The sequence below is a fragment of the Salmo salar genome, chromosome ssa01 (genome assembly GCF_905237065.1).
Source record: "Salmo salar chromosome ssa01, Ssal_v3.1, whole genome shotgun sequence".
Lineage (NCBI taxonomy): Eukaryota > Metazoa > Chordata > Actinopteri > Salmoniformes > Salmonidae > Salmo > Salmo salar.
In genome coordinates this window covers 86272680-86295644 of record NC_059442.1, presented here as the reverse complement: position 1 = coordinate 86295644, position 22965 = coordinate 86272680, and the positions used below count along the sequence as shown (strand labels likewise).

Sequence of the window (22965 nt, the reverse complement as noted above, 5' to 3'; positions counted from 1 at the left end):
CCACATTTTGTTGTGTTACAGTCTGCATGTATGAATTACATTTAGATTTTGTGTCCCTGGTCTAAACACAATACCCCATAATGTCAAACATCTTTGTTATGGTAAGCCTAAATAAGATCATTAGTGAAAATGTGTTTAACAAGTCACATAATAAGTTGCATGGACTCACTCTGTGTGCAATAATAGTGTTTAACATGATTTTTGAATGACTACCTAATCTCTGTACCCCACACACAATTATCTGAAAGGTCCCTCAGTCGAGCAGTGAATTTCTAACACAGGTTCAACCACAAAGACCAGGGATGTTTTCCAATGCCTTGCAAAGAAGGGTACCTTTTTGTAGATAGGTAAAAAATGTATAAACAGACATTGAATATTATTTTTAGCATGGTGCAGTTATTATTACACTTTGAATGGTGTATCAATACACCCAGTCTCTACAAAGATACAGGCGTCCTTCCTAACTCAGTTACCAGAGAGGAAGGAAACCGCTCAGGGATTTCACCATGAGGCCAATGGTGACTTTAAAACTGTGACAGAGTTTAATGGCTGTGATAGGAGAAACCTGAGGATGGATCAACAACATTGTAGTCACTCCACAATACTAACCTAAATGACAGAGTGAAAAGGAGGAAGCCTGTACAGAATACAAATATTACAAAACATGCATCCTGTTTGCAATAAGGCACTTAAGTAAAACGGCAAAAACTTTGGCAAATAAATAAACTTTTTGTCCTCAATACAAAGTGTTATGTTTGGGACAAATCAAATACAACACATTACTGAGTACCACTCTTTATATTTTCAAGCATGGCGATGGCTGCATCATGTTATGGGTATAACTATAGTGATTAGGAATTAGCAGCACAACTTAATAGCAGCACTCATAGTGTAAAATAAATGACAGTTAGTAGTTAGTGAGTTCTGAATCTCTTTGTTTTCACACACATTTGAAAGTCACTACATTTGACCCTGTATGGTGTCAGGAAAAGCAGCGTGAGGGTATGCACCAAGGATATAGTAGTAAGAGGCTAGTAGCAGGGTTTCCCAAACTCGGTCCTGGGAACCCCAAGGGTGACATAGCACTAAACAGCTGATTCAAATAAGCAAAGATGTATAATGAGTTGGTTATTTGAATCAGCTGTGTAGTGCTAGGGCTAAAAGCTAAGTGTGCTTCTGGTCCTCAGGACTGAGTTGGGGAAACCCTGAGGTAGTTCATAAGAGCAAAGTACTGGGTCAAAGGATACCTATAGCTGCACGTTTCTGTCTATGCTTTGAGAATGAGTACCTTTTTAGTTGTACTTTATGGTGCTGGGGATATATTTAATTTATCCTACCAAAGGAAATGCTCTCATTCAGATATTATCTCCAATATCTGATGTAATGTAGTGTAATATAGTGTAATATTTACTAAAAGTCTGCTCAGTAGTAGACCCCACTGCTGCCACCAGTGGGGCATGGGTTATGTCCCAAATGGCATCCTACTCCCTATATAGTGCACTACTTTTTAACCGGAGTCCTATGGGCCCTGGTCAAAAGTAGTGTGCTGCATAGGGAATAGGGTGCCATTTGGAACATGGACCTAGGCTGGTGGTCTGTACTGGGGAGCCAGCTAATTGGCTAATAGGATATTCTGAACTGTGCTTATGGTTTGATTGTGGCTCCCTGGTGTAAAATGTTATCATTGGTTCCTGAATTGTTGTTGATTGTGTCCCTTTAGTAGCTCTTGTGGGATCTGTTGGTCCTGAGGGTCTGGAGTTGAATGTGGAATTAATAGCAACAGTGGAATAATGGAATTATTTCTTTCTTTTTCTTTCTTTCTTTCTTTCTTTCTTTCTTTCTTTCTTTCTTTCTTTCTTTCTTTCTTTCTTTCTTTTCTTTCTTTCTTTCTTTCTTTCTTTCTTTCTTTCTTTCTTTCTTTCTTTCTTTCTTTCTTTCTTTCTTTCTTTCTTTCTTTCTTTCTTTCTTTCTTCTTTCTTTCTTTCTTTCTTTCTTTCTTTCTTTCTTTCTTTCTTTCTTTCTTTCTTTCTTTTTCTTTCTTTCTTTCTTTCTTTCTTTCTCTCTATTTTGTCTTTCTGTGCAGATCGAACGTGTTATCTTCTGTGTCTTCCTGGAGGCGGACTACAGGATCTACAAGGAAAAAATCCTTCAAGTCTTCCAAGGTAGGTCTGGTTCTGTTTCCATTATGCCTGCCATGGAATGTAGTGTCCCTGTCCTTCCTGAGTTTACCTGGGGCTATAAAGCAACATAAAGTCTAACTTTAGTGTCATCAGATAGTTTACAATGAGAGAAGGCCTTTGGATTAGTTGTGTAGTGTTTGTTTTTGAGGGGCAACTCTAGAGAACAATCCTGTTGGACCACCCAGCCAGCCAGCCAGTTCTCTGCTGAAAAGGGCATGTCTCTCTCAGGGAGTTCCAGGAAGCATCCACAACAAAGCAAAGCTGTCTCACCGAGTCTCACGGAGACGATAGATAAACAAACGCACGTTATTTTCTGCTCCAAGTCTCTCCTGCCACCCAACCCTCCACACACAAGGACACACACACCCCTCCTCTCCAGTCTCTGAGCCCTGAAGCCAGGAGCAACCAGTCACCATCTCTGATGGCTAGGGGACCATGGAGGATTAGAGCTAAAGGGCTATAGGGGTGTATGGGGGGCTGAAGGGTAGACAAGCCTGCTTCACCATGCTAGCAATGTCTCCCATGTGGCACCTATTCCCTCCCCATCTTGAAAATCCCAGGCTCTCCCATGTCTCTCTCTCTCGTTCAGAATCTCGCTCACAATCTCTCTCTGTGTCTCTGTTTGACTCTCTCTCACTCCATCTTCCCAACTCCTCGTCCCCTAGAAGGAATACAGAGTTTCAGGCCTTCATCTTCCTTCGACTCTCACATGGAGACTGTTTTGTTCCCTCGCTCTTTTCCTCCCTCTTCCCTCATGTTGCCTTTCTTCCTCCTTCTTTACTTTCCTCCCTCCCTCTTTCTCTCCTCCCCTCCTCCCCTCTCCTTCTCTCCTTTTCTCCCTCCATCCCCCTTCCCTCTCTAACTCTTTGCTGGAAGATTACCTTCACCCTACAGTGTGTGTAATGATATTGCCTGTCCCCATGCACCGAAGGAACGCCTTTTCATATTAATGTTGTGAGATGGATTTCTAGAGCTGTTGTTTCTGCCGTTATCACTCCCAAAGTGCCAGCAATAAGTACAATAAGTACATCTCCATCATCCAAATGCCATGTAGGTAGGGAAACATTTGACCACCTTACTAGTGTAGAGGAAAGCCTTGGAAAAGTTGTTCATTATTAGTTATCACTCCCAAAGTGACATTGATGAGTACATCTCCATCACTATAATGGAGTTTTAGCAACACGATCTCCAAAGAAAACACCATAACTTGTCATAAATGCTGCAATAGACACAAGGCATGGCTGGCGCTTTAAATTATGGCATGTGGGGCCATCTGTGGTATGTCTGTAGATTATGGAGTATGTTAGCTGTCAGTCAAACTGCGCAAAAGTGAAACCAAAACTAACCTCGACAGTTAAATTTAGGCATTCATTCTGAGATTTTGGTCAAATTTAGGCATTAGGGTTTAGTTTACTTCAGAGTGGTTAAGGTTAGGGTTAAGGTTTGGGATAGGGTTAAAACAAAAATACAAAACAGGTGCCTAGCACTGGGATTGAACTCACAATCTTCTGAGCCATACTGTAGCTTGCTGTTCAAGCCCATCCTGTGATCCTCAACCCCATCCACAATGCCCATACCTAGCTCATCGATCCTATTAAATCAGGGATGGGCAACTTTGATGGGAGTGGGGGACACCAAAAATCCCCCATCCCCCATTTTGCCATGGGGTGAAGAGAACATGTTGCCGTTTTAAAGCTAGTTTGCTGCAATTCTACACATTTTGTCATAGGATGGAGAGAAATGTTTTCAGTTTGTAATATGATATCTGAGTGAGACTGACTAACAGAGTCAATGGGGTCCTCCCTGGCTCTAATTCGACCATAATTACTAAGTTTAGTTAGCTGGCCACTAGACTAACTTACCAATCTAAAACACTTTAGCTGACATGGGCTAATTGAGAAACTATCATACAAATTGTTGATAAACAGCCACATTTTGAAATTGCACCTTGTGTATTCTACTATTCTACCTAGCAACAGTAAGTTGAGTCACTGATTAACTTCCAACATTAAAAAAAATGTATTATTTATTTTGGGGGGGAAATAGGCACATGAGTTGCCCCTAGTGGATGGTTGGAAATTGGCATGGAAATAAAATGCCACGTCTCGCCATAATGTCACCATTTCAAGTATGCCTAAATAGACAATAATCCATTCGAGTTTGGGATGAGTTTTGGGTGAGGGAAGGAGGAAAGAAAAGCACTGTGCTATTGTTTTAATGTACAGGAAAGCATCAGAAGAGTTGTGAGTACTAAGAGAAGATATCTAAGAGAAGATAACCAACTCCTCCTGAAACTACTGCTCATTGACATGCACAGACTTAAAAACTAATTGACAGACAACACTGTGCTATTGTACTATTGTAGCGCAGCAAAGCACAAAGAAAGCTGTATGTCTAGGTTGAGGTAATAGAAGATAACTCATCCTGAAGCTACTTTTTATTGACGTGCAGTGACTTCTTAATGAGGTCTTGAGAGGTTCAAATAATGGAGAGAAATTCAATTGGAGACCTTTAGAGAAGGGCATGGCTGGAACAAGCAGAAGTTCCACACAGTGGTGTGCTTTACCTCATCACACACACACACACACACACACGCACACACACACACACACACACACACACACACACACACACACACACACACACACACACACACACACACACACACACACACACACACAGGAGCTTTCCCTCATCACACAGTCTGGGCTTTGATGTGACCTATGAGCTCACAGGTTAAGGGTTGTCTTTTCACTTCCTCCTGGGACACACCCCCTAAGTACCTTGCTGCCTCAGACTCCTTCCCACTGTCTACCTCCACTAGCGGTTCTGGGGGGGTGTTTACATCCGTTTTTAGACAGTGGCAACGCGGAACACTAATGATTATGAACATGGTCTTTTGCCTGCTAATGCCTGCAATGCAGTGAAGAAAACGATATGACAACAATAACATTACATTTACATTTAAGTCATTTAGCAGACGCTCTTATCCAGAGCGACTTACAAATTGGTGCATTCACCTTATGATATCCAGTGGAACAACCACTTTACAATAGTGCATCAAAATCTTTTAAGGGTGGGGGGGGGTTAGAAGGATTACTTTATCCTATCCTAGGTATTCCTTAAAGAGGTGGGGTTTCAGGTGTCTCCGGAAGGTGGTGATTGACTCCGCTGTCCTGGCGTCGTGAGGGAGCTTGTTCCACCATTGGGGTGCCAGAGCAGTGAACAGTTTTGACTGGGCTGAGCGGGAACTGTGCTTCCTCAGAGGTAGGGGGGCCAGCAGGCCAGAGGTGGATGAACGCAGTGCCCTTGTTTGGGTGTAGGGCCTGATCAGAGCCTGAAGGTATGGAGGTGCCGTTCCCTTCACAGCTCTGTAGGCAATCACCATGGTCTTGTAGCGGATGCGAGCTTCAACTGGAAGCCAGTGGAGAGAGCGGAGGAGCGGGGTGACGTGAGAGAACTTGGGAAGGTTGAACACCAGACGGGCTGCGGCGTTCTGGATGAGTTGTAGGGGTTTAATGGCACAGGCAGGGAGCCCAGCCAACAGCGAGTTGCAGTAATCTAGACGGGAGATGACAAGTGCCTGGATTAGGACCTGCGCCGCTTCCTGTGTAAGGCAGGGTCGTACTCTGCGAATGTTGTAGAGCATGAACCTACAGGATCGGGTCACCGCCTTGATGTTAGTGGAGAACGACAGGGTGTTGTCCAGGATCACGCCAAGGTTCTTAGCACTCTGGGAGGAGGACACAAGGGAGTTGTCAACCGTGATGGCGAGATCATGGAACGGGCAGTCCTTCCCCGGGAGGAAGAGCAGCTCCGTCTTGCCGAGGTTCAGCTTGAGGTGGTGATCCGTCATCCACACTGATATGTCTGACAGACATGCAGAGATGCGATTCGCCGCCTGGTTATCAGAAGGGGGAAAGGAGAAGAAGAATTGTGTGTCGTCTGCATAGCAATGATATGAGAGACCATGTGAGGATATGACAGAGCCAAGTGACTTGGTGTATAGCGAGAATAGGAGAGGGCCTAGAACAGAGCCCTGGGGGACACCAGTGGTGAGAGCGCATGGTGCGGAGACAGATTCTCACCACGCCACCTGGTAGGAGCGACCTGTCAGGTAGGACGCAATCCAAGCGTGGGCCGCGCCGGAGATGCCCAACTCGGAGAGGGTGGAGAGGAGGATCTGATGGTTCACAGTGTCAAAGGCAGCAGATAGGTCTAGAAGGATGAGACCAGAGGAGAGAGAGTTACCTTTAGCAGTGCGGAGAGCCTCCGTGACACAGAGAAGAGCAGTCTCAGTTGAATGCCCAGTCTTGAAACCTGACTGATTAGGATCAAGAAGGTCATTCTGAGAGAGATAGCAGGAGAGCTGGCCAAGGATGGCACGTTCAAGAGTTTTGGAGAGAAAAGAAAGAAGGGATACTGGTCTGTAGTTGTTGACATCGGAGGGATCGAGTGTAGGTTTTTTCAGAAGGGGTGCAACTCTCGCTCTCTTGAAGACGGAAGGGACGTAGCCAGCGGTCAAGGATGAGTTGATGAGCGAGGTGAGGTAGGGGAGAAGGTCTCCGGAAATGGTCTGGAGAAGAGAGGAGGGGATAGGGTCAAGTGGGCAGGTTGTTGGGCGGCCGGCCGTCACAAGACGCGAGATTTCATCTGGAGAGAGAGGGGAGAAAGAGGTCAAAGCACAGGGTAGGGCAGTGTGAGCAGGACCAGCGGTGTCGTTTGACTTAGCAAACGAGGATCGGATATCGTCAACCTTCTTTTCAAAATGGTTGAAGAAGTCATCCGCAGAGAGGGAGGAGGGGGGGGAGGGGGAGGAGGATTCAGGAGGGAGGAGAAGGTAGCAAAGAGCTTCCTAGGGTTAGAGGCAGATGCTTGGAATTTAGAGTGGTAGAAAGTGGCTTTAGCAGCAGAGACAGAAGAGGAGAATGTAGAGAGGAGGGAGTGAAAGGATGCCAGGTCCGCAGGGAGGCGAGTTTTCCTCCATTTCCGCTCAGCTGCCCGGAGCCCTGTTCTGTGAGCTCGTAGTGAGTCGTCGAGCCACGGAGCAGGAGGGGAGGACTGAGCCGGCCTGGAGGATAGGGGACAGAGAAAATCAAAGGATGCAGAAAGGGAGGAGAGGAGGGTTGAGGAGGCAGAATCAGGAGATAGGTTGGAGAAGGTTTGAGCAGAGGGAAGAGATGATAGGATGGAAGAGGAGAGAGTAGCGGGAGAGAGAGAGCGAAGGTTGGGACGGCGAAATACCATCCGAGTAGGGGCAGAGTGAGAAGTGTTGGATGAGAGCAAGAGGGAAAAGGATACAAGGTAGTGGTCGGAGATTTGGAGGGGAGTTGCAATGAGATTAGTGGAAGAACAGCATCTAGTAAAGATGAGGTCAAGCGTATTGCCTGCCTTGTGAGTAGGGGGGGAAGGTGAGAGGGTGAGGTCAAAAGAGGAGAGGAGTGGAAAGAAGGAGGCAGAGAGGAATGAGTCAAAGGTAGACGTGGGGAGGTTAAAGTCACCCAGAACTGTGAGAGGTGAGCCATCCTCAGGAAAGGAACTTATCAAGGCGTCAAGCTCATTGATGAACTCTCCAAGGGAACCTGGAGGGCGATAAATGATAAGGATGTTAAGCTTGAAAGGGCTAGTAACTGTGACAGCATGGAATTCAAATGAGGAGATAGACAGATGGGTCAGGGGAGAAAGAGAGAATGTCCACTTGGGAGAGATGAGGATTCCAGTGCCACCACCCCGCTGGCTCGATGCTCTAGGGGTATGCGAGAACACGTGGGTAGACGAAGAGAGAGCAGTAGGAGTAGCAGTGTTATCTGTGGTAATCCATGTTTCCGTCAGCGCCAGGAAGTCTAGGGACTGGAGGGTAGCATAGGCTGAGATGAACTCAGCCTTGTTGGCTGCAGACCGGCAGTTCCAGAGGCTGCCGGAGACCTGGAACTCCACGTGGGTCGTGCGCGCTGGGACCACCAAGTTAGAGTGGCAGCGGCCACGCGGTGTGAAGCGTTTGTATGGCCTGTGCAGAGGGGAGAGAACAGGGATAGACAGACACATAGTTGACAAGCTACAGAAGTGTTGTTTCTTGTATTATTGTCTCTTGTGTCTTTAGAGAACTGTTTCACTTTGATATCCTTTTTCTTCTGTCCTGATTTTCTCTTTCTTTTCTTCTGTTAACTAGATATTCTTTGTTGTTCTTCGTTAGCTAGCTAGCTTCTTCCCAACAACATCTAATGTAACTGGCCCCTCTAACAGTACAACTGGCCCCAGCTTGGCCCCCCCAGTTGAAATGGTCTAGAACCGCCACTGTCTACCTCCCCCTCTGTTTGCTAAAGGCATTTGATCTCTGACACCTGTTCATAGCTTTCGCTGGATATCCAACACAGGAGAACCAAGAGTTGTCCCTTTCCTTAACCTACTGTAACTAAAAGAGAACCGAGAGCTCAGTCCTTTCCATTTTCACAACCTAGTTAAAGGTCCCGAACAGTCAAAATCATGTTTTTCATGAAATTAGATGATATTTGGATGAAACCAGATCAAAGTAGGATTTTAATTCGGTTAAGTGAGCTCTGGAACAGCTGGGGGTCCATGAGGAGAGAGTTGAGAACCACTGACTGACTTAGTCAACTGTTCTCAATTGAGAAAAGGTCAAACATGAGTCTTTCACAAGACACTGTCCATAGTCATATGTAACATGTAATGGCATAACACAACAGATCAGCTGGAATAACACTCTCACATGGCTGCACAAAAAGTCCTTTTTCTAAAATGTTCAGCATTTTTATCCGATTTTTTTGTTGTTGATTATGGGTGATGTTTTAGTCACTCAAAAGGCTATTTTACATGGAAATCAGAATGATTGTTCGGGATCTATATCTTACCTTCAGATTTGTGGAGAGAATGGATATTTTTATTCTGGCTGATCCATACAGTGTATGTGGTGTCAGTTTGGAGAAGAGGTTGGGGACTGTTGAGTCGGTGACAGTAACGCCAAGTGGACTCGTGATGATCTAGTGTGTTTCTTCGTTCAGAGGGAGCAGGCACTCCGGACCACACGACTAGGGACAGGAACTGCAAGGCGGCGTTGAAGGGAGTGATAACAGGGGTGGCATTAAGTGTTGAGGAGGATCAGCTGAAATGGAAGATTCCTGGTGTCTGTGATGCCTGGCGTTTGGTGCGATGCAGACCCGGTGTCTGTCCTGCTGAGTTTTGATGCAGAGTCTTTGCCCAACAAGGTTAAGTTAGGATGTATCAGTTATCCCGTGAGAGATTTTGGTTCTGGAAATACTACGGTGTTGCAGCTGTGTGTAGGATGGAGATTCCTAGATGTGAGAAGTGAGAAGTGTGCAGGAGACCATGAAAGGAGGCAATGTGTAGTATTGGTTGAGAAAGTGCGGGGGTGCCCATGAGGCTGGAGATCGGAGGTGTCCAGTTAGAGGTTGCCAGGGTCAGAGTTGTACAGAAAGTGTCGTATACTGAAGCAGTGAAGAGAGTGGTAGAGGAAGATGTGTACAGGGTGAGGGATCCTGAGAGGATTCCTGTGAGTAGGCAGAGACCAATAGAGAGTGATAGGAATAATATGTGCTTCAGTAAGGGGGGTTTCTTAGCAATTAAAGCCATGGTTGTCAACTGTACTGCAGAAAATAGAGGTTGTTGTGGCAGCTGCAGAGAAGTACTTGGGATTGCAAGGTTTTACTGCAGAAGATTTGCAGGGGGTGTTGAGTGGTAATGTTCTGTCCTCCCAGACCGTTGGCCTGGAGTAGGATTAGATGGGGTTCAATAGTGAAATGGGGTAGTGTTTTTAGTGAGGGCTAATAGTTGTCAGGGCAATTTTACTTTTACTTTTTCACAATTTTGTATTTCCGGAATTGAATGTAGGTAGGCCGTGACTGGCCTCACACTCCAGTACAGTATGTGGCGGTGCATGCACCTACAAGTTGGATGCCAACCAAATCCCAAAGAGAAGAAGAAGATTAACTGTGTTTGGCCATTATATTTTTGCCATAACTTTCTGACTGAAGTAACTGCCATAACTTTCTGACTGAGAAACAAAGCTTAGTTGTCATGGTTATGACATATGCAATGGTTAATCTCACAGTGTGAAGAATACTTGTCTTTTGCTTGAGCAGAATCGGAGCGGGAATCTGAGAGAACCAGAATTAGCTCGGCAGGTGTCCTTGATAGTGCCTGGGAGTAGATGTGTCGAAATAACCAGAGAATCCTAGCTCAACTCAGTCTGTGCTCAAACTCTGTCGTAACACCTCATCATCACGGTTGGAGATAGACAGGCAGAGTGTGTGTGTGTGTGTGTGTATGTGTCAGTCAGGCAGTTGCGTGGATCAGCGGGAAGAGACAGAGGAACACAGACAGACTACATGACACGTTGTGACTAAATCACACGGTGCTGTAAAGGCTTGTTCTATCACACAGTGTCATCTTCTCACCTAGAACAGCCCACTTTCTCTCCTCCTCTCTCGTTCTCTCTCACTCACTGGAGCTAGAACATTCTCTCGCCCCCTCATTCTGTCTGTCTCTTTCTTCCTCACTCATTCTCCTCTCTAACCAACACCATCTGTCTCTCTCTCTCTCTCTCTCTCTCTCTCTCTCTATTTCTCTCTGTCTCTCTCTATTGTTCTCTCTTTCTCTCTCTCTTTCTCTTTGTCTCTGTCTCTCGAACTTGTTCTCACTCTCTCACTGTTTATCTCTCTCTCTCTCACTCTCTGTCTCGCTCTATTGTTCTCTCTCTCTTTCTCTTTCTCTATTGTTCTTTCTCTCTCTCTCTTTCTCTTTGTCTCTGTCTCTTGTTCTCGCTCTCTCACTGTTTATCTCTCTCTCTCTCAATCACTCTCTGTCTCTCTCTGTTGTTCTCTCTCTCTTTCTCTCTTTCTCTATTGTTCTTTCTCTCTCTCTCTTTCTCTTTGTCTCTGTCTCTCGCTCTTGTTCTCGCTCTCTCACTGTTTATCTCTCTCTCTCTCTCTCTCTCTCTTGCTATCTCTACACACACCTTACCCCCAACTACCAACATCTGACCAACGTCATCACCTCTACTTCAGCTTGTCTAGACAGAAGAATAGCTTTTTTCTTTCTCTCCTCCTCTCTTTTCTCATTGTGATGTATTGTGTTGTATGTTTGTGTCCTCGGTGGCATTAGTTTTACCTGTCAAGTAACAATGAATGCAGAGGGACCAGTAAACAGGGCATTTGCATATGGGAGATTGTTTCATTACAGTGTGCCTCCCAACAAGCTGTTGATATGAGAAACATTGGTGCCAAGATGAGACCTCGCCATGCTTTACTGCTATAGGGACGGGGAGAAAGTCTGTGCTGCATCTTAAACACTAATACAGGTTACACAGATACACACGTTCTCTGGATCTACTGGCTTGCAACGGCAGCATTGTGGGTTCGTTTCACAGGACCACTCATACGTAAAATGTATGCATGCATGACTGACTGTAAGTCACTTTGGATAAAAGTGTTGCTAAATGACATATACAGTAGATGGACACTATAACTACATTGAACAATGTCTCCAAAAATCTAGAGGGACTCCAGAGGATTTATGCTATATTTGTACTCTAATTAGAAAATCAGTAATTGGAAAATTAAAATCATTGATGAGTAAAATCATTCACTTGATTAATACATAGTCACCTTAATTGATATCATTAATCATTTGGCATTATATTAGCATGTGTGTGTGCGCGCACACACACACACACACACACACACACACACACACACACACACACACACACACACACACACACACACACACACACACACACACACACACACACACACACACACATTATTAGCCTTGACAGTCATACACTCTTAGAAAAAAGGGGTTTTCTGCTGTCCTCATAGCAGAACACCTTTTGGTTCCAGGTAGAAGCATTTTTGGTTCCAGGCAGAACAATTTTGGGTTCCAAATGTAGAACCCTCTGGGGTTCTACATGGAACCCAATAGGGTTCTACATGGAACCAAACGGGTTCTATCCGGATCCAAAAAAGGTTATTCAAAGGGTTCTACTGTGGGGACAGCCGAAGAGACATTTTAGATTCTAGATAGAAAAAAAGGTGCTAAGTGTGTTTTGTCCATAGTATTATTAGTAACCATATTAGCGTTTCAATTTAATTCATGTTTTATTTGGTATGATTGAGGGCATGGATTGGCATTCATATTGTCCTATTATTTATGTGTGAAAATGGAGCATGCTTTGGCACATTGTCCTTTTATTTGTAACAATATTAGCAAGGATTTAAATGTAATTCATAATTCCTACACTTTGATTGAAGACATGCATGCTTTGGCACATTGTCCTATTATAGTGTTTGTGACTGTTCTCCACGCTTTGGCACATTGTCCTATTATAGTGTTTGTGACTGTTCTCCACGCTTTGGCACATTGTCCTATTATAGTGTTTGTGACTGTTCTCCACGCTTTGGCACATTGTCCTATTATAGTGTTTGTGACTGTTCTCCACGCTTTGGCACATTGTCCTTTTATTTGTGACCGTGGTAGGTTCTTTTGCAGCCGTCGTGGTTTTGGAGTAGTATTATGTTGAAATTGATTCTCAGTGTGTTAGGTACTTTAAAATGATCTGGGTGAATGACCACAAGCTGCTGGGGCTCTGTCTCTCTCTCTCTCTTTCTCTTAATCACTCACTCACTCACTCACTCACTCACTCACTCACTCACTCACTCACTCACTCACTCACTCACTCACTCACTCACTCACTCACTCACTCACTCACTCACTCACTCACTCACTCACACACACACACACACACACACACACACACACGTTAGAGCATTGGGCCAGTAACCGAAAGGTTGCTGGTTCGATTACCCGAGCCGACAAGGTGAAATTATCCCCTCTCTCTCTTTGCCCCCCCCCCCTCACACTGTTTCCCTTACTACTTTATTTACATGGCACTTTACTTGTAATGACATGGTTCGTCTTTACACTACATGAGACATGAGAACCCCTACTGGTTCTAATAGGAAGCTTCTCTCTGCCAGTGTTTGTGGGCACCAAAGACTGTAATTTGTGGGAAACGCAGCAAACTGTGTTTATTGTGATGAGACTGCCTGGGTTTCTCTATGTGGTGGAAGGGGACAGGGGGAAGGAGGGGGGGGATGCGGGAAGCAGGACCACCGAGAGGGAGTGCAAATTGAGCCTGTGTGGTGTCTGTGTGTGTGTGGAAGTCGGGAGGATGTGTGTGTGTGTGTGTGTGTGTGTGTGTGTGTGTGTGTGTGTGTGTGTGTGTGTGTGTGCGTGCGTGCGTGTGTGCGAGCGTGCGTGCGTGCGTTTCATCAGACTATGAATGACTGTGTCATCGTGTGTTACTGATCACAGTGCCAGTGGCGGGATGCTGGCTCAGGCCTTTTGGCTGAATCCCAGATGGCACCCTATTCCCTTATAGTGCACTACTTTTGACCAGCGACCATACCACCTGTAGGGCTCTGGTCAAAAGTAGAGCACTATATAGGGAATAGGGTGCCATCTGGGATGCTCCCATCTCTCTTAGTTATATTTGGCAGTGGGTAGTAACTGTGTTGTAGCCACCATATACTGAGTGCCACGCATTATGTTTAGATCAAGAAGCAAATGTTTTTACTATCGTCTGAAATGTCACAGGAGACCAGATACAATAATTATATTCATACCTGGAATGTACCTTCTGCCTTTGATGGCTTCCCAGTCCCAGATGGTTGTTGCTGAGCAACCTGTACAATTTGTTAGTGACATTAAAAAGGGGCAATCTGCAGTAGCTACATAATTTTTGGACTTAAAAATCAATTATATGTATTGATTCTTGAAGAATATAACTTATAAATGCCTCATTAGCTCAGTTTAACTGTTGTACCCCATCAGAACCCAAAATATATGTTTGTTTTACTCCAATTTTGATATAATGGAATGTCAGTCCTTGCTCTGTCACAAAATTTGAGAGTGATCATGTTTCCCCACCCCCATCCCTCAGCTTTTTACCGAAACAGTGGCGAATGCTTTGTTATTGTTTCAGCTGCAGATTGCACCTTTAACTGGTACGATGAGAGGTGAACCCATCCCTCAGTGCTAACTATACCTAGATGGTTTATTGGCATGAGCAGTCTATTCCAGCACCTCTATATCTCCCTTCCTAAACTTCACATCCCCAGTCCTCTATCCCCTCCCCCTTTCTCCCTCCTTCCTCCCATCAACCCCCTCCTCCCATACCCCGTACAAGGCCACATGGCTGAAATGATCTGTGAAGGAGAGTGGCTGCCACATGTCTTCCAGGCCTGTGGTAGTTCACTTACACCACTATTACAGTAGCTTTAGGTAAGGACCTTGAGGCCCTCCTCTTACCATCTCTTCCACCCTTCCTTCCTTACTACCCCCTGTTCCCTTCCTATGGTCCCATCCACCACCATCTTCTCCTGGGTTCAACCCACATGTCTGCCACTGCCTGCAGTTCTATAACACCCTTCCATTACAGTAGCTTTAGGTGAGGGCCTTGAGCCTCCTCCCTCCGGTAATAGTAAATGTTGTGGTGCTTCTGTCAAATGTGTTTCATGCCGTCTACTGATTGAGAGAGAATCAAGTCTGTCTATCAGCGCAGCCGATGTCCCATTATAGTGCCTGCTCCACTTACTCATTGCTAGATTGAGCCTGCCATTAGGAACCACTACACACTGGGAGTCTGGGCAGCATATCCACTTATGCTGCACAGAAGTTAACACACTTGAATAATGCAACACGGCATGTAGAGATGTTGAAACTGCTAATTACTGTTCCCAAAACAGTACAGGCTAGAACATTACAATGCAAGAAGATACCGGTAGCTTCTAGCTTTGTAAGTCAACTTTCCTTGCTAGCTCACAGCTGAAGCCAACATCAGTTCACAACCCTAGTACCTTATTTGTGATAATATGCAAACCATAATGCAAAATATTGCTGATTGTCACCAAAAACGTTATTCATTCGATTCATCTCACCCACATCGCATCTCTCCCAGACAAGATCATCTTTGCTTCAGCCTTGAAAGGACTTTGTGTGTGAATGAGGTCATGGGTCTTAAAGAAACAGGGCACACTTTTATAAAAGAAGAATTGCTTCTTCTATGCAAATGTTGTTGATCAGTACAATAAAATAAGTCCTAAATGAAAGGTAAAAATTGTTTTTCATCTGTAGCCTCATGAAATCACAGAAAACAAGCTCAATAACTCAATCCATGCACACACTCCTATTGAATATGCATCCACCTGTATTGTGAATAGGGCTAGGCTACATCTTGTTTTACCCAGTTGATCAATAGAGATTTTCCATTCAATAAATGATTACCATTGTGTTGTTATGTAGTTAGATTGGTAAATAAACATGGTATCGTTTTGGTATCAAGTATTGTGATGGTATAGAGTATCGTGATACTGAACCTGGTATCGGTTTTGAAGTCAAAATGATTGTATTGTGACAACACTAATACATACCATACGAAATGTAACATATCATACAAAATGGAGGGAGACAGATTTGCTTTTACTAGTTTACATCTAGTCGAGGTTGCCCCATCCATGGCCTTCTCGTCCCACATGTCTGCCACAGCCAGGCCTGTGGTACTAACTCCATGATTACTGTAGTTTTAGGTGAGGCCTTGAGACAGTTCACGTTTCCGCTGACTAGATCCACGAAATGGGGGAGCCCTGAGGAAAATACCAGTGGAGGAAGAGAATTTGAGAGAGAGAATTTTAGAGAGAGGAGGAGAGAGAGAGGAGAGAGAGAAGGAGAGAGAGAGAGAGAGAGAGAGAGAGAGAGAGAGAGAAAGAGAGAGAGAAAGAGAGAGAGAAAGAGAGAGAGAGAGAGAGAGGGCTGGGGTCCACTCATCAACCAAGAATTCACAAAATGGGACAAACCCAATTGAGACTCTGTATACATAATTCTGCAAAAATGTCCTTCATGTACAAAGCAAAACCCCAAAGAATGCATGCAGAGTAGAATTAGGACTATACCCGCTAATTATCAAAATACAGAAAATAACTGTTAAATTCTACATCCACCTTAAAGTAAGTGATACCCACACATTCCACCACAAAGCCCTAACCTGCTGAGAGACCTAGAGAAGAGTCCCCTCAGCCAGCTGGTTCTGGGGATCTGTTCACAAACACAAACAGACCCCACAGAGCCCCAGGACAGCAACACAATTAGACCCAACCAAATTATGAGAAACCTAAAAGACACAGTGTAAAAAATCAGGCAAAACACAGAAAAAGACTCAGTGAGCATAGCATTGCTATTGAGAAAGGCCGCCGTAGGCAGATCTGGCTCTCAAGAGAAGACAAGCTATGTGCACAACGCCCACAAATGAGGTAGAAACCAAGCTGCACTTCCTAACCTCCTGCGAAAAAAGTGTATGAACACATTAGAGACACATATTTCTCACAGATCACACAGACCCACAAAGAATTAGAAAACAAATCAAACATTGATAAACTCCCATCCCACTGGGCACACACTGGTTGAATCAACGTTGTTTCCATATCAGTTCAATGAAATTACATTGAACCAACGTGGAATAGATGTTGAATTGACATCTGTGCCCAGTGGGATATCTGTTAGGTGAAATACCGCAACGTGCAATCACAGCAGCAAGATTGCTCTATCCAATCAAATCAAACAAATTGTAGGAGTGGGACCGCCCCATCCTTCAAAAAAGGAACAGGGGCGTCCAGTAGCACCAGGACTGTAGGCTATCAGAGGGCCACTCACTGTTTCCTGTGTTAGATAAATATATTGTACTCGTTCATTCAGTGTTATACAAAAGAAAAGCCTGTCGCCTGACCAAGAGGGAGAACACACGCACAATCATGCACTTACACACACACACAATCATGCACACACACACACACACACACACACACACACACACACACACACACACACACACACACACACACACACACACACACACACACACACACACACACACACAGAAGGAGCTCTGGTGGTTTCAACAGCATTTTATCACAGCTAACCCAAGCTAGCAGGCACACACACACGTTCGCACACACACACACACGTTCACACACACTCACACAGGGAGGGCCGTGGCAATGGTTGTAAAGTGTGCTAGTGTGCTTTTGAGCCCTGCGAGATCTGTGTGTGTGGGTGCGTGGTCTGCGTGCGTGCATTAGTTCAGCCACAGGAGTGGGCATGCATCGCAATGGCTCTGCCTAGGGCTTACTCTACTCTCTACTCCACGTATCACTCTGAAGACACTCCCTACTCCTGTCTAACCCTCCACACTCAACCATCGCCTCAGGTTTACATTGTGTACAATACCTCATACTGTAGACAGAACAGAGAAATGAAAGGAGCGGCTCTCCTTGAGGTATGGCGACATTGAAAATATGAAGGGCTCACACTGGCTGAAATTCAAGTGTTTTGTGGGAATGTGAGAGACTTCATGTAATCCGTGTCATGGGCTACTTACAGCTTACTACACAACATACACTTATTATTACTTTTCTTAGCTACAGTATACATATCTCCCTGGCATAATACATCATTTATGCAGCAGCATACAATACATTTTTGGAATCACCTTGTTGTGCTGTGTGTCGGTCCTTGAGGGCACATTTTGTCGTCAAACTTTGTCATCAAAGTCTGGCATTCTCTGGATTTATGGTGCTTTCAAGACAACTGGGAACTCTGAAAAAAACAAGGTTGAATCATGACGTCAGTGATCTTCAGGTCAGAGCTCTAGAAAGAGGTCAGAGTTCCCGACTTGGAATTCTGAGTTGGATGACCGTTCAAAACGTATTTTCCCAGTCGGAGCTCGTTTTTTTCAGAGTCTGAGATTTCCCAGTTCAGAGTTTCCAGTTGGATTGACAGCATGGCCAATGATCAAGGTGTTGAATGTTTATCCTTTTAAGCTTCGAAAGAGACCCTTAAACGCAGACTTGGACCACACACCCACTCCACTGAATAGCAAGCTAGTGATTGCTTAGCAACGCTTGCAGTTAGCCACTGATTCCTTCCAAACCACTCATTGTTGAATTTGCCATTTTCAACATGTTTATGTCCAATGACCGATGAGCACCGATACATTTTATCAAAAATGTATCTTCATATGACAAGGATTGAAAAGGATTTGCCAGTAGATTGTCGAAGTGATTCATGATGATGAAGTCAGCCTGCAGGTGCCCGGCCCGCTAGAGCGCGATGAGCCAAGTGAAGCTGGATGGGCACTTCTAATGTAACTCTATGGCAGCACCCAAGGGGCTTGAATTTTCGAGCTCTCCCCATAGATTTTGTGGTGACGTAGTGTCCCCATGAGTGACAGAACACTGAGCCAGTCACGGCACAACTAGAGAACATTACCAACCCGTACGCTGTGTATTTCCGCTGGCTGCCCCACCACAGAAAGCACTGATCTAGGCTGAAACACCTGCATTTTGGAGCTACCTTACTCAAGAAAACAAAAAAGAGACTATGTTTGTATGGAACTTTATTAACTCAATTATTAAAAAAATTATATTGTTTGCAAACTGATATGTGACATGTATTAATGCCAAAATAATATGTAAAACCTGTGAATGTTGCCACTGGATGAGAGAGAGAGAGAGAGAGAGAGATGTAGAGAAAAAGGGAGGGAAAGAGGAAGAGGGAGAGAGAGAGAGGAAGAGGGAGAGAGAGGACGTTGGCATAAATCATTTATAAATGTCAATGGGAGACTATTTTAGTCCAATGTGAGCTCTGACGAAGGCCTTGAGGCCGGTACGTAAAGTTCAATAAAGAGCAGTGATACTAGCAAGAGCAGTGTGCAGATTTCTTCTTTTTTCTCATCTTATTCAATTATTACCATGCACCTGCAACAAAGATAGATCAGATGTGCGAGTGCCTTTTGAATATTGAGTCCAATGTGATTAAATTCCTTTCCTACTTCTCAAGGGTTCCATCTGTGTGTAAATGTCCCCATGAGCCTTATTCTCAGTTATCCTCAAGGGGTCTTTGGGAAGGCTGATGGTTCTATGTGGAACCATAATGACTCAAAGAACCCTTTGAGCTCTTCAATGTTCTTTACAGTTCACAAAAGGGTTCTTTGTTGTTTTAGTGATAATTAAAATGTAGGGAGGTGGCTTATTCAAATATTTTGGGGTCTGGTTTGCTCACAGCTCTTTTTGTGCAACCGTGAGTGAGAGTGTGATTCCAGTTGATCTAATGTGTTGTGTTATGATATTACATGTTATATCTGACTGTGATCAGTAATGGTGTTTTGTGAAAGACTCGTGTATGGTCTTGTGTCAATTAGGAGTGATTTTTATCATTCGGTGGTTATCAATTCTCTTTTTAGGGATCCCCAGCTGTTCTAGAGGTAGCTCACTTGATTCAATGAACACAATAACACCTATGGAATTTTAACAACATAATATGGGTGTCTAACTGATTCCATGGAGGACCTCATGTCTGCTGTTTTCTGTTTTTACCTTTCAATTAAGAGCTAGACAACCAGGTGAGGGGAGTTCTTTACTAATCAATTACCTTAATTGTCAATCAAGTCCAAGGGAGAACCCACAGACACTCAGCCCTCTGTGGAATGAGTTTGACACATGGGTTCTAAAGGATCTACAAATAACTTTTGAGATTGAGAATGGTTCTATTAGAACCTTTCTCAATAAATGTTATATAAAGAACCATAAAAAAGGTTGTAACCACAGTGGAACCATTTTTGTGCCATATAGAACTTTTTTATGGTTCTTTATAGAACCTTAGGAAAGGTTTATTTATAGCACCATACAGGTTCCATTTAGAACTTTATGACCATGGTTCAACATATAAAATGTTTTTTATTTAGCACCAAAAAGAGTTCTGCTATAGTTACCAACCAAATAACCTCTATCTGGTATTATTTAGAACCATTGTTTTATTGGTGTGTAAATGCTGCAGTCCTTGGTCACCAGTACGGTAACTACCCAGTGATAGGCCTAACCCAGTATGACACTTTACACTGCAGTATCAGTAGATAGTGGTTTGTGAAATTGCAGGGTCTGATTTTCTCTCTCTTGTTTTCTTCACCAGATAACGATGTGACTACAGAAGAGGACACTGAGGATGGACAGAAGACAGAAGGTTGGTGGCGGTTTGAGTTCGGTTTCAGAGTTCGTTTTTTTTTACCTTGACGTGAGATGCAATTCCACATTGAGTGTAGGTTATATGTGCACGTGTTGGAGATATCAAACAGTAATAAAAAGTCAAGGAAACACACTGTGGTTGGAAAATACCACTTTTAGCCTTTTGACCTATGTCAGCACGTTTACATTTATATATGAATTTTCAGTACTCTGACTAAGGTTAGAATTCTGAAATGTTAGCATAATTAAAGAGTGATTGCTTTTCAAACAGTTTGTGTGTGTGAGAGAGAGAGAGAGAGAGAGAGAGAGAGAGAGAGAGAGAGAGAGAGAGAGAGAGAACCTGTGAAAATCCTAACACATTTATTTGATACATTCAAGGTGCGGGTAGGTAAGGGGTGGGGGATTGTGTCTGTCACAAAATGGAATGTTCATTCATTGGTGACAGACACAATTCCAGCAGTGACAAAATCAGTGGTAAAAATACCAGGTACACTCTTAGAAAAAAAGGTGCTATCTAGAACCTAAAAGGGTTCTTCAGCTGTCTCAATAGGAGAACACTTATTGGTTCCAGGTAGAATCCTTTTGGTTCCATAGAGGGTTCTACGTGGAAACCAAAATGGTTCTATCTTGAACCAAAATGGGTTTTACCTGGAACCGAAAATTATTATCCTATGGGGACAGCCGAAGAACCCTTTTGAAACCCTATTTTCTAAGAGTACATTGTATTACAACAGTTTACAGCCTCAGTTTATCCCCCTAGAAACACACACACCCACTAATTCCTACCACCATCCCTATCTTCATCTGGCTTACCTATACAATACCCACAGACCATCAAAAGAACGTCACAAATAAACAACTGAAAACAGCTCAACACTGTGGGGCAGTACTTGCCACCAGAGGGATACATGTCAACCTTCAAATTCGAGGTTGACATGTATCCCTCTGATGGTCAAGTGTTGACCTATTTCAAGAAATTCCATTGGTTTGTGCAGAAAGAGTTTAAGATCTTTGATAGGCTGATGAGGAATTTGTGACCGGAAATAATCACTGCTACCTGGTACGGTTAGCATAGGGCTAACTTGTGCCAGGTTACCAGATGGGACCAGCTACAATGTAGCTTTCTATCACGCGACAGTACGTCAACGTTTTAATTGGCTGATGCTTAAACTTAACCACCTTAGAGTCAATGTCCTCGTCCCACAGAAATCAAATTAGCACAATACAAATATCTCCATATAAATCTGTCAGTTTTGAATGCGTCTCAATCAACCACATCCGCCGATTTCGCACTTCCACATCTGCGGTGAAAGGTGACAGAGCTAGAGCGGTGTTAGTCAGACCATGAGACATCCCGAAAATCGGTCTTCTCACAAAATCATCTGTAGCGTCCAAACGGTTTGCCGTTTTGCTCTAAGACCCCCACAAGCTTATTGGGACCCGTCTGAAGTTGTTACCGCCGATCTGCCAACTTCTGTCTATAGCGGCCGAACAGTTTGGGCTACACACTAATATGACCTCTCTGTGGAAAGGTGAGACTCTCACGAACATGTATAAGTCAGTTGTTCTAGGATGCCCACAGCCCTCATAAGACACGTCTGAAGGTCCCCCAGTACCAGTTGAAAAATGAATGGAAGTATATATGGAGACTGTTTAGTGTAATAAATAAGGGGTTAAATACATGTCCAAAAATATAACAAATGTTTCCTGATCTTTCTTATATCTCTCAGATATAGGGCAGACACTTCAGAACAAACTTCCTTTTGAGGTTTTTTTGGGACTATCTGTTGTTTCATGTAGTGTATCTGTTATTCAATGCGTTTGTATGGGCTAATAGCAGTAAGGCCCCAAAAATACCCGCAAAACACCCGTCTCAACATCAACAGTGAAGAGGCGACTCCGGGATGCTGGCCTTCTAGGCAGAGTTACTCTGTCCAGTGTCTGTGTTCTTTTGCCCGTCTTAATCTTTTCTTTTTATTGGCCAGTCTGAGATATGGCTTTTTCTTTGCAACTCTGCCTAGAAGGCCAGCATCCCGGAGTCGCCTCTTCACTGATGACGTTGAGACTTGTGTTTTGCGGGTACTATTTAAGGAAGCTGCCAGTTGAGGACTATTTCTTAAACTAGACACTCTAATGTACTTGTCCTCTTGCTCAGTTGTGCACCGGGGCCTCCCACTCCTCTTTCTATTCTGGTTAGAGCCAGTTTGCGCTGTTCTGTGAAGGGGGTAGTACACAGCGTTGTACGAGATCTTCAGTTTCTTGGCAATTTCTCGCATGGAATAGCCATCATTTCTCAGAACAAGAATAGACTGACGGGTTTCAGAAATAAGTACTTTGTTTCTGGCCATTTTGAGCCTGTACTCGAACCCACAAATGCTGATGCTCCAGATACTCAACTAGTCTAAAGATGGATAGTTTTATTGCTTCTTTAATCAGTACAACAGTTTTCAGCTGTGCTAACATAATTGCAAAAGGTTTTTCTAATGATCAATTATCCTTTTAAAATGATAAACTTAGATTAGCTAACACAACGTGCCATTGGAACACAGGAGTGATGGTTGCTGATAATGGGCCTCTGTACGCCTATGTAGATATTCCATAAAAAAATCTGTATATTTCTGAGCAATTTGATGATATTTTAATGGCCCAAAAAAAGTGCTTTTCTTTCAAAAACA

The 22965-nt window shown here is 43.9% G+C and overlaps 1 protein-coding gene across 2 annotated transcripts in view; it reads left to right on the top strand.

Annotated features, from left to right (window-relative positions):
* The window catches only part of macrod2 (mono-ADP ribosylhydrolase 2), a 1144633-nt gene that overhangs the window by 1052721 nt on the left and 68947 nt on the right, over positions 1–22965 (top strand). For both annotated transcript variants that reach the window (XM_014207733.2, XM_014207725.2), the window contains exons 9-10: positions 2084–2162; positions 20238–20288. In XM_014207733.2, the coding sequence (XP_014063208.1) occupies positions 2084–2162; positions 20238–20288 (130 nt within the window). The remainder of the gene's footprint in view (positions 1–2083; positions 2163–20237; positions 20289–22965) is intronic.